At 47.5% G+C, this 14,506-nt stretch overlaps 1 protein-coding gene and 1 long non-coding RNA gene across 4 annotated transcripts in view; both read right to left on the reverse strand.

Annotated features, from left to right (window-relative positions):
* LOC309516450 overlaps positions 1-14,506 on the reverse strand; it is a 94,195-nt gene that overhangs the window by 11,942 nt on the left and 67,747 nt on the right. The window lies entirely within an intron of this gene.
* The window catches only part of PLEKHH3 (pleckstrin homology, MyTH4 and FERM domain containing H3), a 39,496-nt gene that overhangs the window by 11,942 nt on the left and 13,048 nt on the right, over positions 1-14,506 (reverse strand). For all 3 annotated transcript variants that reach the window (XM_082194906.1, XM_082194905.1, XM_082194904.1), the window contains exons 2-5: positions 10,608-10,666; positions 4,810-4,898; positions 3,893-4,087; positions 1,238-1,395 (exon numbers count right to left, since the gene is read on the reverse strand). In XM_082194906.1, coding sequence (XP_082051032.1) covers positions 1,238-1,395; positions 3,893-4,087; positions 4,810-4,898; positions 10,608-10,666 — 501 coding nt within the window. The remainder of the gene's footprint in view (positions 1-1,237; positions 1,396-3,892; positions 4,088-4,809; positions 4,899-10,607; positions 10,667-14,506) is intronic.

A 14,506-nucleotide genomic window follows, 5' to 3' on the forward strand; every position in this document is an offset into this window, starting at 1 on the left:
GCCCTGTTTAGGGAAGTTTTTAATGTCTGACGCTGTATTGTTTTTAATATTGGGTTGGAAGCAGCCCAGAGTGGGATATAAATAATAATAATAATAATAATAATAATAATAATAATAATAATAATAATAATAATAAATATGTTTATGTTATTAGCCCACAGATGGAAAGAAGAAACAATCCCGACCAGGGAAGAGTGACAAACCAAGTTGATGGGACTATGCTGAAATGGCAAAATGAAGTGGAAAGCTCAGGAACCAAGAGGACAAGAACTTTAAAAAAAGAATGGGGAAAATTTATAATTTATTCGGGAGACCATTGTAAAGAGGTGAAAACATTATCAGGATTCTAATCACACTTGAAAGGCAACAGAAACTATGGACAATTTAGATCAGGCATCCCCAACCTCGGCCCTCCAGATGTTTTGGCCTACAACTCCCATGATCCCTAACTAACAGGACCGGTGGTCAGGGATGATGGGAACTGTAGTCCAAAACATCTGGAGAGCCGAAGGTTGAGGATGCCTGATTTAGATGGATAAAAAATGTGGATAATGGATTGATATGCAGGTGTAAATATTAGGACCCATAGAGGGGATGGTGGAGGGGGAGTCGTGAGATTTAGAGCAATCTCTTTACAGTGGCACCTCAGGTTAAGTACTTAATTTATTCCGGAGGTCCGTTCTTAACCTGAAGCACCACTTTAGCTAATGGGGCCTCCTGCTGCTGCGCAATTTCTGTTCTCATCCTGAAGCAAAGTTCTTAACCTGAAGCACTATTTCTGGGTTAGCGGAGTCTGTAACCTGAAGCGTATGTAACCCGAGGTACCACTGTGTATGGATTTTTAATTGACTTTCATCTATTTTCTAAAATCAAATAAAAATTATTTTACAACAGAGGTGAGCCGGCAGGAAAAATAGTAATTATAAAAAAGATGTTTAAACAACCCGTCAAGCCTGTAACATTGCAGACGCTCTTAAAGCAGTTATGAATAAGAATTAAAGCGTGCAAAAATGGCAGCCCAAACCAGCGGCATGACCTTAAAGGAGTGAGAAATGCTGTGTGTGCAGTTGCCGCTCCCTTCATTTAAGGGAGGAAACCGCCGGGTGCGCTCATTATGCATTTCTGCAACTGCCCTCTCAGCTCCAAGGGCTTCCCAGTGGCTTGGCCCATTCGCAGCCTCCGCGGGTGTGTCCTGGGTCTCGCATCACGCCCATTCCCTTCCTGCCCCCCCACTCACCTCAATGTCACACATGAGGAGTTGCGTCGGGGTCTGCACGGGGGGCTTGCTGATGATGACCTTCTGAAGGGCGCAAACCCAATGCACAGCTTCGTTTAAGTGCTCTGTGTAGAGGCGGTAGCAGTGCTTTCGGCCAAAAACAGTCACTGCCCAGTATCCTGCGAAGAAGGGAGAGAGAAGGGAGTATCAGCATGTGATTAATAGAAACACACACACACGTATACACAGGTATAAATATACTAGTAAAGTTAAAGGACCATTAGGTCCAGTCGCGGACAACTCTGAGGTTGCGTGCTCATCTTGCTCTAAATGCCGAGGGAGCCGGCGTTTGTCCGCAGACAGCTTCCGGGTCATGTGGCCAGCATGACTAAGCTGCTTCTGGCGAACCAGAGCAGCGCACGGAAACACTGTTTACCTTCCCACCGGAATGGTACCTATTTATCTACTTGCACTTTGACGTGCTTTCAAACTGCTAGGTTGGCAGGAGCAGGGACCGAGCAACGGGAGCTCACCCTGTCACGGGGTTCGAACCGCCGACCTTCCGATCGGCAAGTCCTAGGCCCTGTGGTTTAGACCACGGCGCCACCCACGGCCCTATAAATATACTAGGGCTGCCATATTTCAAAAAGTGAAAATCTGGACACAAAAGTTTCTCACCTCCTATTTAATTTTTTTTTTGTAAACTCTAAAACAAAACCAGAAAAGGATGCTTTTGAGCTATTTTTAAGGAAATTGGCCAGAATCTACACCAGAGGTCGGCAACCTAAGGCCCATTGGCCGGAAGCGGCCCATGAGGGTCGCTTAACTAGCCCATGAGCCGCCCCCGAACCAAGCTGTCCAGTCGGCAAGTCCCCACACGCTGCGTTAAACCGGCGCGGCGCAGCATGGGGACTCTCTTCCACTGCTCTGGAAATCGCTTCTGCGCATGCCCAGACACTGGAAATTGCGATTTTCGGCATCTGGGCACACGCAAAAGCGATTTCCGGCGCTACACTGCATTGGTCCGGCCCATGATCTCCGCGGGAGTGATCCAGCCCATGCCCAGTAAGCCCTGATCTACACTTCCAACAGGGGTTGCCATAAGCCCGGACTTTCCCGGACATTTAAGCAATTTCCACCCGGACACTGTTTCCAACGGCTGAATCCCAGCGATGTCTGAAAAATTCCGGACATATGGCAACCCAAAAATATACACATACCCTAGGATGAAGCAGGAAGTGTACAGGCCTTAATTTACACACCATATAGATATACAGCTATAGATCTATATAGTGGTGCCCCGCAAGATGAATGCCTCGCAAGACGGAAAACTCGCTAGACGAAAGAGTTTTCCGTTTTGGAGGTGCTTCGCAAAACGAATCTCCTATGGCCTTGCTCCGCAAGACGACAATGTCTTGTGAGTTCCTGCTGGTTTCCCCCCCATTTCCCCCCTTTTTCTAAGCCGCTAAGCCGCTTATCAGCTGATCCGATAAGCCGATAAAAGCCGCTAATAGCGCTAATCCGCCAATGGGCTTGCTTCGCAAGACGAAAAAACCGCTAGAAGAAGAGAATCACAGAATGGATTCTTTTCGTCTTGCAAGGCACCACTGTATCTATTAGCATTAGTAGCAGATATAGCCCTGGAAGGGACACAGAAATGAGGGAAGTAGGAAGAGAAAAGGCTTCGGATTCCTCATGACAGCAACACAGGTCACAGAGAGGCTATGCTTTTATATCTATATCTATCCTTTCAAACTTAGGAGCCCTTTGTCTCATGAACACTTCTCCGAAGTTTAAAAATTTCCTGAAGCTTTCCCTTTAAGTTTTTCCATATTTTAAAAATCCCCAAGGTTCTGTGGTTTAATTTATGTTTTTACATAAATATGTTTTTATGTTTTTTACATTTTGAATGCAATGTATTTCTATTGCAGAAAAGCAGCTTTCAGACCGAGGTAGCAAAAAGAAGAAGGGCCTTCTCGGTCGTTGCGCCCACCCTGTGGAGCGCGCTGCCCTCAAATGTCAAGGAAATAAACGACTATCCGACTTTTAGGAAGCATGCGAGGGCAGCCCCGCAAAGGGAAGTTTTTAATGTTTGACGTTTTACTGTGTTTGATGTTTTCATTTGCCGGAAGCCGCCCAGAGTGGCTGCGGCAACCCAGTCTGATGGGCGGCATATAATCAATCAATCAATCAATCAAAGAAAGCTGAAACAGGAGTTGGGAACCTCCTTCGGCTCAAAGGCCACATTTCCTCACGGGCCAGGGGTGCCAGCAGTGGGCAGGGCAGGAACGGGCAGAGCAATAGCCACGATTCTTCCCTTTGTACAGAAGGCTGCACTCCAGCCGCACAAAATGCACACAAAAGGCCAGTTTCTACACACAACACGCACACCTCCACCCAAACAAGTTAGAGGCATTGCTACAGATCAAGGTCACATTCCAGCCGGTTTGCCATATTTCAAAAAGTGAAAATCCGGACAGAAACGTTGTTGGTTCCTACCCCACCCCCCACGTTGAAGAGGGCGTGGTCTGAGGAGAATCCCAAGGGCCAGAGGAAAGGGTTCAGAGGGCCACATTTGGATCTGAGGTTCTCCAACCCTGTGCTAAAAGGCTCGATACCCAAGCAAGGGAGCTCCGGCTGCCGGGCTCCCACTCCACAGCCAGGCACATTCTTTACCTGTCTCCTTGTAGGTCTGCTTGTCAGGCCAAAGCACAGAACAGAGACTGGTGAGGACGAGCGAACCAAGGCACCGGGCCGTCACCTCACACCCGCTATAGTAGTCGAGGGAATCCTCCGTCAGCACAAACCAGTACTTGCGAGGACGCAGCCAAGGGGTCTTTATACCTCCCCGGACCTCCCGTTGCAGCCAGCCTGGAAGAGGCAATAGAAAGATGGTGAGGTGGAGCCTGTGCTCACGTTGACCCCCACCCCAACAACGCATTGGCTCTCTTTCTGCTTCTACAAATGGGGCAGATAGGGCTGGTCAACCTGGGAAGGTAGCCCATCTATGTAGGAGAAGGAATAGCAAAAAGGTAAAGGGACCCCTGACCATTAGGTCCACTCGTGGCTGACTCTGGGGTTGCGGCGCACATCTCGCTTTATTGGCCGAGGGAGCCGGCGTACAGCTTCTGGGTCGTGTGGCCAGCATGACTAAGCCGCTTCTGGCGAACCAGGGCAGCGCACGGAAACACTGTTTACCTTCCCGCCGGAGTGGTACCTATTTATCTACTTGCACTTTGACGTGCTTTCGAACTGCTAGGTTGGCAGGAGCTGGGACTGAGCAACAAGAGCTCACCCCGTCGTGGGGATTCGAACCGCCGACCTTCTGATCGGCAAGTCCTAGGCTCTGTGGTTTAACCCACAGCGCCACCCGCGTTCCCTAAACGCTTTGTGGCTGCTCTTTAATTTAGCGCAACTTGTAATGCAAGTACCACGCTTTTCACCCCTTCGACACGAACGCTGCCACTCCTCCAAATGACTGGGAACCCCCCTGCTCAAAAAGGCTGGGCTGCGTCGGCAGGAATAATGAAAACCCAAGCAAAACCAAGGAGCCCCGATTCTGCTCAGGGAGTCGCGCTGCGTTAAGACCCCACCTTTCACGATAGCATCGGGTTCTCCTTGCAGTCTCCCGCTCTTCTTCTCCGTGATAAGACTGTGCGTTTCTTCGGACACTGGCAGAGACCTGCAGGACGACAGAACGGGTCAAGCAGGGCCTTGCTGAGCTTCTGGGGGCCGCAGGCAAGTGTGGGTGGAGCAACAAATGCAAACGCTCAAACTTTTCCACGTAGGCTAGTTTCTATGCCCCTCTGAGTGCAAGGAAATATTCTAGTCAGGCAATATTCTGGGGCTGGTGAGGACTGTGTTCTGGAGAGACTGGGTGTGGCTGCAAGGGGGAGGTGCTGAGGGCCAAACAGAGAGCCTTGAAGGGCCACATTTGCTTTACTTCAGGGCTTTATGCACCTCTGAGCTAAAGAGATGGAAGCATCAACCTGAGTGTGACCAGGGTGAATAAAAATCAACTTTTATATATCAGATTTTTAAATTGGATTATTTTTATTTAAATTGGATTTTTTAAATAAAATGCTTTTGGAGACAAAATATTTCTAGTTTTCTATTTAAGCTACATTATAGTCCAAAAGCTATTCATCAGGAAATAAGGATTTGTTTTTAAGTTTTTCATGTGTGCTAAAACTCAGTCTGTTTTTATTGTTTAACCACATCAGTTAACAAACATGGATACATACGCTATAATGTTGTTGTTTTAGTTAAACAAATTGTTTAAATTGTTGTTAAGGAAATGATTTCCTCCTTCCAATAAAGTACAGCAGAAAAGTTGTCCAAACAGTTAACTTATTAAACCTCACAATAATTTCATCATTATCTATGTATTTCTAATAGCATAACCACTTCAGTAATTTTTGATGCAACTGCAAAAACTACTCTGAAAATTTATTCTTCCAAAAATGAAACCTCCATCTGGTTGTAAATATTAAGATTATACCAGCAAGAATGAGTCTTTCTATAAAAAAATATATAATTTAAATCAAGTCTTACTGACTAGTGATTAAAATTGTGATTTAAATCAATTTGATTTAAATCAAATCCACCCTGAGTGTGACCCATCCCCGGAGGTCTGGTCTCCAACTGGTGGGTGGGGAGTAAAAAAAACTGCATTTCAGCTGGAGCTAAAGTGAGTTCGCAACCTACCGTATTTTTCGCTCCATAAGGCACACCTGACCGTAAAGCACACCTGACCATAAGGGGCACCTACCTTCGGGGGGGGGATTCAAGAGAAAAAAATGTGCCTCTGCGAGGGAAGCCCGGGTCCCCCCCCCCAGCCCCAGGGACCACACATTCACTCCATAAGACGCACAGACATTTCCCCTTAGATTTTAAGAGGGGGAAAGTGCGTCTTACGGAGCGAAAAATACAGTATATGGTCAAAAAATTAAGACACAGCCCCCAAATTGCGAATGTTCAGCTAAAGGTGGGGCTCAGGGCTTGAAAACTGCCTGCTCCCAGGTTTCCTCGCCTCCCTCCCCACAGAACCCCAAACTGCGGCCAACGCACATTCTAGCACCCGTCCCCACCGCTTTTCCTCCTCTTCCTCGGACGCGGCCCCACACCCACTTCCCTCCACGGCTGTGGGAAAGTGGGCCGCCAGCTCTTGCACTGTTAACCTCCGGCTAAAAATAAGCTGTTTATATAGAAAGGCTGCCAAGAATTTGGGAAACGAAGGAGCTCAGGAGAGGAGAGGATGCCGGCTGGATTGTCCGAGGGAACAGTGTGTGCATTTGGGGAAGGGGGGGGCAACGACAAAAGAGGAAGGGAAGGGCTTGCCCCCCCCTAAATTCTGCAACCCTCTCTATGAAGGGAGTCCAGCCCCACATTTATTTTACTTATTTTTGCTTCTGACTTGCATATTTGCATTGCTCCCCCCCCCCAAGTGTTGCTAGAATTGCTCCAAAATGTGCAAAATAGTTAAGCGATTTCCGGCCTTATCCACCCACCGCCATCTCTGAATTTTGACTCCATCCCATGCATAGGGTCCACTTGCAAGTGCTATTTCCCATTTGTACACTTCCATGGGTCCGGGATATACAATATTCTCCTTCTTGGGGGGGTGACTCTAAACTCCATTTCATGTGCTCAGGGGTACTATCATTAGTTAATACGGAACAAGCACTTATGATTCCATTTGGGGCTTAGGGGGAGGGCCTTCCATGACAAGAGAGGGAGGTAGATTGGCCCCCCCCCACAAGGGAGATGGAAAACAGGCAAACCAAGACTCCCAGTAACTCCTAGACAAGGGCAGGCAAATAGCAGGAGTTGGGCTAACTTTGAAGGCCAGTTTTAGGCTTCTGGCAAGAGTGACCAGTCCCTCCAATAGCAGATTGCAAAGTGGACAATAAGAGGGAATGAGAGAGGGCCCGTCTACGTTTTGGGCCTGGCCACATCCACCGCCGGCTTTGGCCCCACCCAAGATAATAATAATAATTTATTATTTACACCCAGCCCATTTGGCTGGGTTTCCCCAGCCACTCTGGGCGGCTTCCAACCGAATATTAAAAACAATAGAGCGTCAGACATTAAAAACTTCCCTAAACAGGGCCGCCTTCAGTTGTCTTTTAAAAGTAAGATAGTTGTTTATTGCCTTGACATCTGGTGGGAGGGCATTCCACAGGGCGGGTGCCACCACCGAGAAGGCCCTCTGCCTGGTTCCCTGTAACCTTACTCCTCACAATGAGGGAACCGCCAGAAGGCCCTCGGAGCTGGACCTCAGTGTCCGGGCAGAACGATGGAGGTGGAGATGATCCTTTAGATATACTGGGCTGAGGCAGTTTAGGGCTTTAAAGGTCAGCACCAACACTTTAAATTGTGCTCGGAAACGTACTGGCACCCTGATAGCCTGCCAGGTGAGCTCAGGTAGAAAAAAAAGCTCTCCAACCAAGACAAGAGGTGCTGGCAGCCAATCCCACAGCCTTTGACCCGGAAGCACGTGATACCATGATGAGAAAAATCAACGCCTCCACTTGCTCACTCTCCTTCGCTGACCACTTTGATCCCCCTGGTAATGAGAATAGGTCCTGGGGCTCGAGAGCAGATTGACGGCACCCATCTCAGGCACCTCCTGCTGTCCTTCGTCCAAATGCCTAGCTCAAGACTTAGAATTTCAGAGTTGTGGGTTTGAGCCCCACGTCGGGCAAAAAGATTCCTGCACTGCAGGAGGGTGGATTAAATGACCCGTGTGGTCCCAACTCTACAAATAATAATAATAATAATAATAATAATAATAATAATAATAATAATAATAATAATTTATTGTTTATACCCCGGCCATCTGGCTGGGCTTCCCCAGCCACTCTGGGCGGCTTCCATAAAAACCAAAAATACAATAAAATATCACACGTTAAAAACTTCCCTGAAGATGCCTTAAGATGTCTCCTGAATGTCAGGTAGTTGTTTATCGCCTTGACATCTGCTGGAAGGGCGTTCTACAGGGCGGGCGCCACTACCGAGAAGGCCCTCTGCCTGGTTCCCTGTAACCTCGCTTCTCGCAATGAGGGAACCGCCAGAAGGCCCTCGGCGCTGGACCTCAGCGTCCGGGCAGAATGATGGGGGTGGAGACGCTCCTTCAGGTATACTGGACCGAGGCCGTTTAGGGCTTTAAAGGTCAGCACCAACACTTTGAATTGTGCTCGGAAACGTACTGGAAGCCAATGTAGGTCTTTCAAGACCGGTGTTATGTGGTCTCAATGGCCACTCCCAGTCAACAGTCTAGCTGCCGCATTCTGGAATATATATATATATATATATATATATATATATATATATATATGAGTCCACTTCCACCTAGATGTTTTCAACCCTCCTCCCAAAAGGCATCATTCGCCCCTTTTCCTTTCTGTTTTCCCCAGGGACTCAGCCACAGCTATGTTCAGACACTCGCTCTGCGGAGGACGAACCCCAGAGCTCTCAGCTTCACACACGGGCCTCTGTTCCCATCGGCCTTTTCCCAGGCCCTGCCTTGCAACAGAGGAAGATGCTGGAGTCCCTTTCCTCCAGGCGCCCTCGCTAGGCCTGACCCCAGCTGGGAACCATTAGCTTGCAAGCGGGGCGGGAGGAGTGTGGGTCACCAGACAGAATTCTTCCCACAATCGCTTCTCGCCTCTCTCTCTCTCCCAGTTGCTCTCTAGTTGAGAAAGAAGGGAGAAACCTTCCAAAAAGGAACAAAACAAGGCACTCTTGGGACGCATTAGTGAGAAATGCCCCCCAAATTAGGGCTGAACTCTTCGGTTTTCAGTGTCAGGAAACTGGTCTGTGTAGCTCAGCATCATCTATGGTGATGCCTGACAACAAATTCTAATTACTGGGTCCTTTTGCCCCATCTTTTTGTGCCTGCCCAGCAGCCGTGTCACGCTTATGATAATATTTTATTCTCTTGTTAATTATGCTGTTTTAAATGTGCGTTTTATATTTGACTTTACTCAGAAACGTTTTTTTTTGAAATGTTTTAAGGTTTTTGTTTTGTTTTCGTTAACTTTGTGTTAAATATGTATTCTGTAGTTGACCTCCTTTGTAATGTCTTATTTTGAAATCTTTGAGATGGTATTTTGGTTTCCTGTTAATTGTGTTGCTTTGACTGTGTACCTTCTTCAGAAATGTTTGGTTCTGGATTGTTTTATTGATGTTTAATATGAAGTAAACCGCTTTGAGATTTTTCTTAAAAATATAAAGCGGTATAAAAATGAAATAAATGAATAATAATAATAATAATCTACAATGACTGGCAGCAGTTCTCCATAGTTTCAGATTGGGTTTCTCTCCCTAGTCCTACTTGAAGATATCAGCAACTGAACCTGGGATCAGAGTGCATCTGAACATGTACAAAGTGTTCTCCCCACACAGCCGCCCCCAGATATCTGAAATCAGAGGGAATAATTTCAGGGGTGAGGGTGGTGTTTTCTAGGCAAGCTTAGGCCCTGCCACTTATTCTTTTTTAAAAATTAAAGACTTATTGGGGCAGCTAGAATGATCTTTCCCCCACTCCTACGCCTGCAATCTAAGTTAGTAGGAACCCCCAGTCATATGCTAATTTGAGACAGGACCAAGTCCCAGGACTGGTTGTTTTTTTTTAACATGCAACAAGAAAATCACATGCAGTGTGTGATCCTCCCTTAGCACGTAGCTACTGCTGCAAACCACTGCACATCCCAAATCAGAAGGTAGGACTTCGAAGCAAGGTGGCTTGTCACGGAGGCAGGATTCAGCCGTAGGGATTTTTTAAAAAACTCTGTTCACTAATACCTTTCCAGTATTTTGCTTTTGGCCAAAGGTGGAGCCTGATGACAGCATCAAAGAAGGGAAAGTTGGCAACAAACAGAAAGGGCAGGCAGTTATTGGCCTTTGATGGGCAAGGGTTCTGACTTAGAATGCAAGCACTGGAGTGGGGAAAAGATCTAGATGACCAAATAGGTCTTTCCCCCCCATTATTATTATTATTATTATTATTATTATTATTATTATTATTATTAAAAAGAATAAGTGTCAGGGCCTAAGCCAATCACATTAGTTGCAGGATCCTACAGGTTTCTGCAGACAGGAGCCAGAATTCTGACATGAACAGCTACCCCACCCACGATAACACATTTGCCTATTTGAGTGCCACGCCCAAAACTGAATCAGAATTGTAGAGTTGTTAGGGACCGCAAGAGTCATAAAAATCTGCCCTTATTCCCTTATGGGGAACAAGGGCAGATTTTTGTTTATTACAGGCCCAATCCCATGCAATGAAGTAATCTTTTGACCAACGTGGAAATCGAACCCACAACCGAGATTCAGAGCCTTCTGCTCTACCGACCGAGCTGCTCCACGACCCTTCGCTGCTCACCTTTCGGAGCCGCTGCTGGTCCGACTGGGCTGAGTGACGTTCACCTGCAAGGGAGCTCCCTGAAAAGCAAGGGGGGAGGGACACACTGATCAGGACACAAGAAAACAAAGCGACGCTTTGCAGGTGATTTGGATAAGGAGACATGTTAAAGGTAAGGGGACCCCTAACCATTAGGTCCAGTCGTGGCCGACTCTGGGGTTGCAGCGCTCATCTCGCTTTACTGGCCGAGGGAGCCGGCGTACAGCTTCGGGTCATGTGGCCAGAATGATTAAGCAGCTTCTGGCGAACCAGAGCAGCGCACGGAAACGCCGTTTACCTTCCCGCCAGAGTGGTACCTATTTATCTACTTGCACTTTGACTTGCTTTCGAACAGGGCAGAGAGAGACTTTGGATTCCTAAGATTTTTGGATTCCTAAGATTTAGAATCCTAAGATTCTAGCCTTAACAATTTAAACATTATTAGGATACATGGTTATACAGAAAATGTAAAGGTAAAACTCTTCCAGGTGGCCTTGCCACACTAGGTTGGCAGGAGCAGGGACCGAGCAACGGGAGCTCACCCCGTTGCGGGGATTCGAACCACTGACCTTCTGATCGGCAAGACCTAGGCTCTGTGGTTTAACCCACAATGCCACCTGTGTTAGAAGACATATTAGAAGGCTTTTAAGACTGGGGTGGTTTCAAGAGCCGGAATAACTCCCTCTGCCACAGATTATTATAGTGTGTGTGTGTGTGTGTGTGTGTGTGTGTGTGTGTTTTCTCAAACAAAAGCAAGAGGCCGAGCCGAAGAGAGATTGGGAAAAAATGCACAGTAACGTTGCCCTTCCCATTTCCCCAACCACACATGGGAGCGAATTATTAATCTGCAATTTTCCCAGGCTGCCTCGTCTGGGCTGCTGCCCCTCCCAGGCCACAGTCTGTCTGGCTAGCCACCCCCACCCGCCACCCCACTGCACACACCGCAAGCAGCAGCAGCTGAACGGGTTCCTGTATCCTCAGCCGACCTTGGCACTGGGCTCCGGGGCTGTGCAGAATTGCACAAGCACATTGCTGAGTAAGATACAGGCAAACAAAGTCCTATTGTGGCCAAGGCTTCCTTCCTCTGCAAAGGGGGATGGGCAGGCCGGGAGAGCAGAAAAGTCCCCAGCAGAGGGCAAGAGGGAAACCTGGCCTCGTGCACCTTATTCAAAGGGGCTCGGTGGTGTTGGCAGGCGCCAAAATCTGTAAGGAGGTTTTTGGCACAGTTCAAGGGGACCGGGGACGGGGGCAGTGCAGGACACACAGCCAGGTCCGGTTTCGACATAGGCCGATGCGCTCCTTCTGGCCCCCTCTCCCTGCCAGAGCAAAGGCCAGGTGGAAAAAACGGGAGAGACGAAATATAAAGCCAGGGAGCTGCTGCAACAGGTAGCCTGTTATAGACAGGGCACCAACTGCCCTCTGGCATTAGAACACCTGTTATAAATCAGATCAAGTTTGCAAGGGCTGCCACAATCCTTGCAGGGGCAGGCAGGCAGGCTGGCAGCAGGCGCCAAGAGAGTGTGGAAGGATTATTCTGCAGGAGAAGCAGAGCTGGAACTGGCGGGGAGACCCTCGTACACCTTCAAATGCTTACCAAAAAAGAAAAAGTAGAACCCTCTTTCTCCTAGCTCAGTTAATTATCACCACCCGTATCATAAACGCTGCCGGATTTTAGGATCAAAACCACTGATTTAAAGTGGCGAGTTGAGGAATGTACAAATTCAGGTGTGCGCCAAAAGCCTAAAAAAGGTAAAGGTAAAGGGACCCCTGACTATTAGGTCCAATCGTGACCAACTCTGGGGTTGCGGTGCTCATCTCGTTTTATTGGCCGAGGGAGCCGGCGTACAGCTTCCGGGTCATGTGGCCAGCATGACAAAGCCACTTCTGACAAACCAGAGCAGCACACGGAAACACCGTTTACCTTCCCGCCGGAGCGGTACCTATTTATCTACTTGCACTTTGACGTGCTTTCGAACTGCTAGGTTGGCAGGAGCAGGGACCGAGCAACGGGAGCTCACCCCGTCAAGGGCATTTGAACCTCTGACCTTCTGATCGACAAGTCCTAGGCTCTGTGAATGTACAAATTCAGGTATGCGCCAAAAGCCTAGGGTTTCCCATATTTCAGAAAGTAAAAACCAGGACACCCCGAAAGTTGTGGAGCCCAAATAATGTCAACAAAAGGCTGTTATTGGTGCTAGATATGCCTTGCTTTACATCTATGCAACGACTACATACATACAGCACAGCATCATGTGCTGCCATTGCTGGTGATTTCATCTGAACTAGAGGAAGTGGCAGAAGCTAATAATGATGGGTCATATAGGAGAACTGGGAGATAAAAATGTTGACCAAGGCTATGGAGAAGGATACAAGACAAATGCCTTTATCATCACAAGGTGGAACTAGCAATGGAAAAGAAGAAACGAATCCTGATTTATGACTCACTCAGCATGCATAAAATTAGCCTTTCCAACACGTAGGCTGTGTTTAAAAATGAATTCATCGTTCAGAAAATTAGCAGCAAAGCAGAAGAAGTGGGATGTTCTGATGATGCTCGAAAATGCAAAACTTTGCTGGGTTTCCTTTTGGTTCGGCAACATGCACCATCTTGCTCTCTTCAGCTTAAAATCACCAAGAGGGCGGCTGTCATAATTCAGATTATAGCATTTACAAGCATATTAAAATTTGTACACCAAGCTAGCCCTAGCTTCAACGTTGTCCCAACCTGCAGAGGAGCATGGCTGAAAAGACGGTAAGAAACAGCGAGTATGTGGAGGCCAAGACATAAGCAAAAGCTGTCTTGATTTTGTGAGTGCCATTGTAATATGTCAGGCTGCATTGTATCTTTAAAAAATCACAGTATGCCTGCACTCTGGCACTGTTGCTCAGCACATATTTAACAGCACTATATTTATCTGCCCAGAGGACAAGCACACAGAGAGAGGAAGAAGGGGGCTTGCAACAGAGGACCAGTAGAAGCAAGCGCTGTCTGGCAGCCATCCTATTTCATCCCCCAACACTATAAGACCGCTATGATTCCCTTAGCTCTCAACTATCCTCATGTTAAAAGGATGCGGGTGGCGCTGTGGGTTAAACCACAGAGCCTAGGACTTGCCGATCAGAAGGTTGGAGGTTCAAATCCCTGCGACGGGGTGAGTTCCCGTTGCTCGGTCCCTGCTCCTGCCAGCCTAGCAGTTCAAAAGCACGTGAAAGTGCAAGTAGATAAATAGGTACCGCTCCGTCGGGAAGGTAAACGGCGTTTCCATGCGCTACTCTGGTTCGCCAGAAGCGGCTTAGTCATGCTGGCCACATGACCCGGAAGCTGTACGCCAGCTCCCTTGGCCAATAAAGCGAGATAAGCACCGCAACCCCAGAGTTGGTCACGACGGGACCTAATAGCCAGGGGTCCCTTTACCTTTACCTTTCCTCATGTTACGGGGGGTGGGGGAGGGGAATGCCAGCTTCCGTAAGCCATGATTTCCCCAAAGTACCAAACGGCAAGGTTTGCAGCACCGATGGGGCCATCTTCGTCTCATGCAAGGTTGTCATGCAAGCGACAACTCTTGGAATGCCTCCTTCTGCACAATTATTCAAAGTGCAAGAGGCCCTGCCCTTGTTTTTGCATCTTTCCAGTGGGTGCCCATGCAAAGGCTGGTGAATAAATGCCACAGTCCCGTTCCAGAGACTGAACTCCTTTGCGGAGTTGAGGGTAACTCAGAGCCGACAGTTTCATCATAGCTGATCACCAGTAATGGCACACACACAGAATGTTTCCAGAACAATGCATTATATTATATTATATTATATTATATTATATTATATTATATTATATTATATTATATTATATTATATTATATTATATTATATTATATTATATTATA

The sequence above is a fragment of the Podarcis vaucheri genome (genome assembly GCF_965113315.1).
Source record: "Podarcis vaucheri genome assembly, chromosome: 13".
NCBI classification, from domain to species: Eukaryota; Metazoa; Chordata; class Lepidosauria; order Squamata; family Lacertidae; genus Podarcis; species Podarcis vaucheri.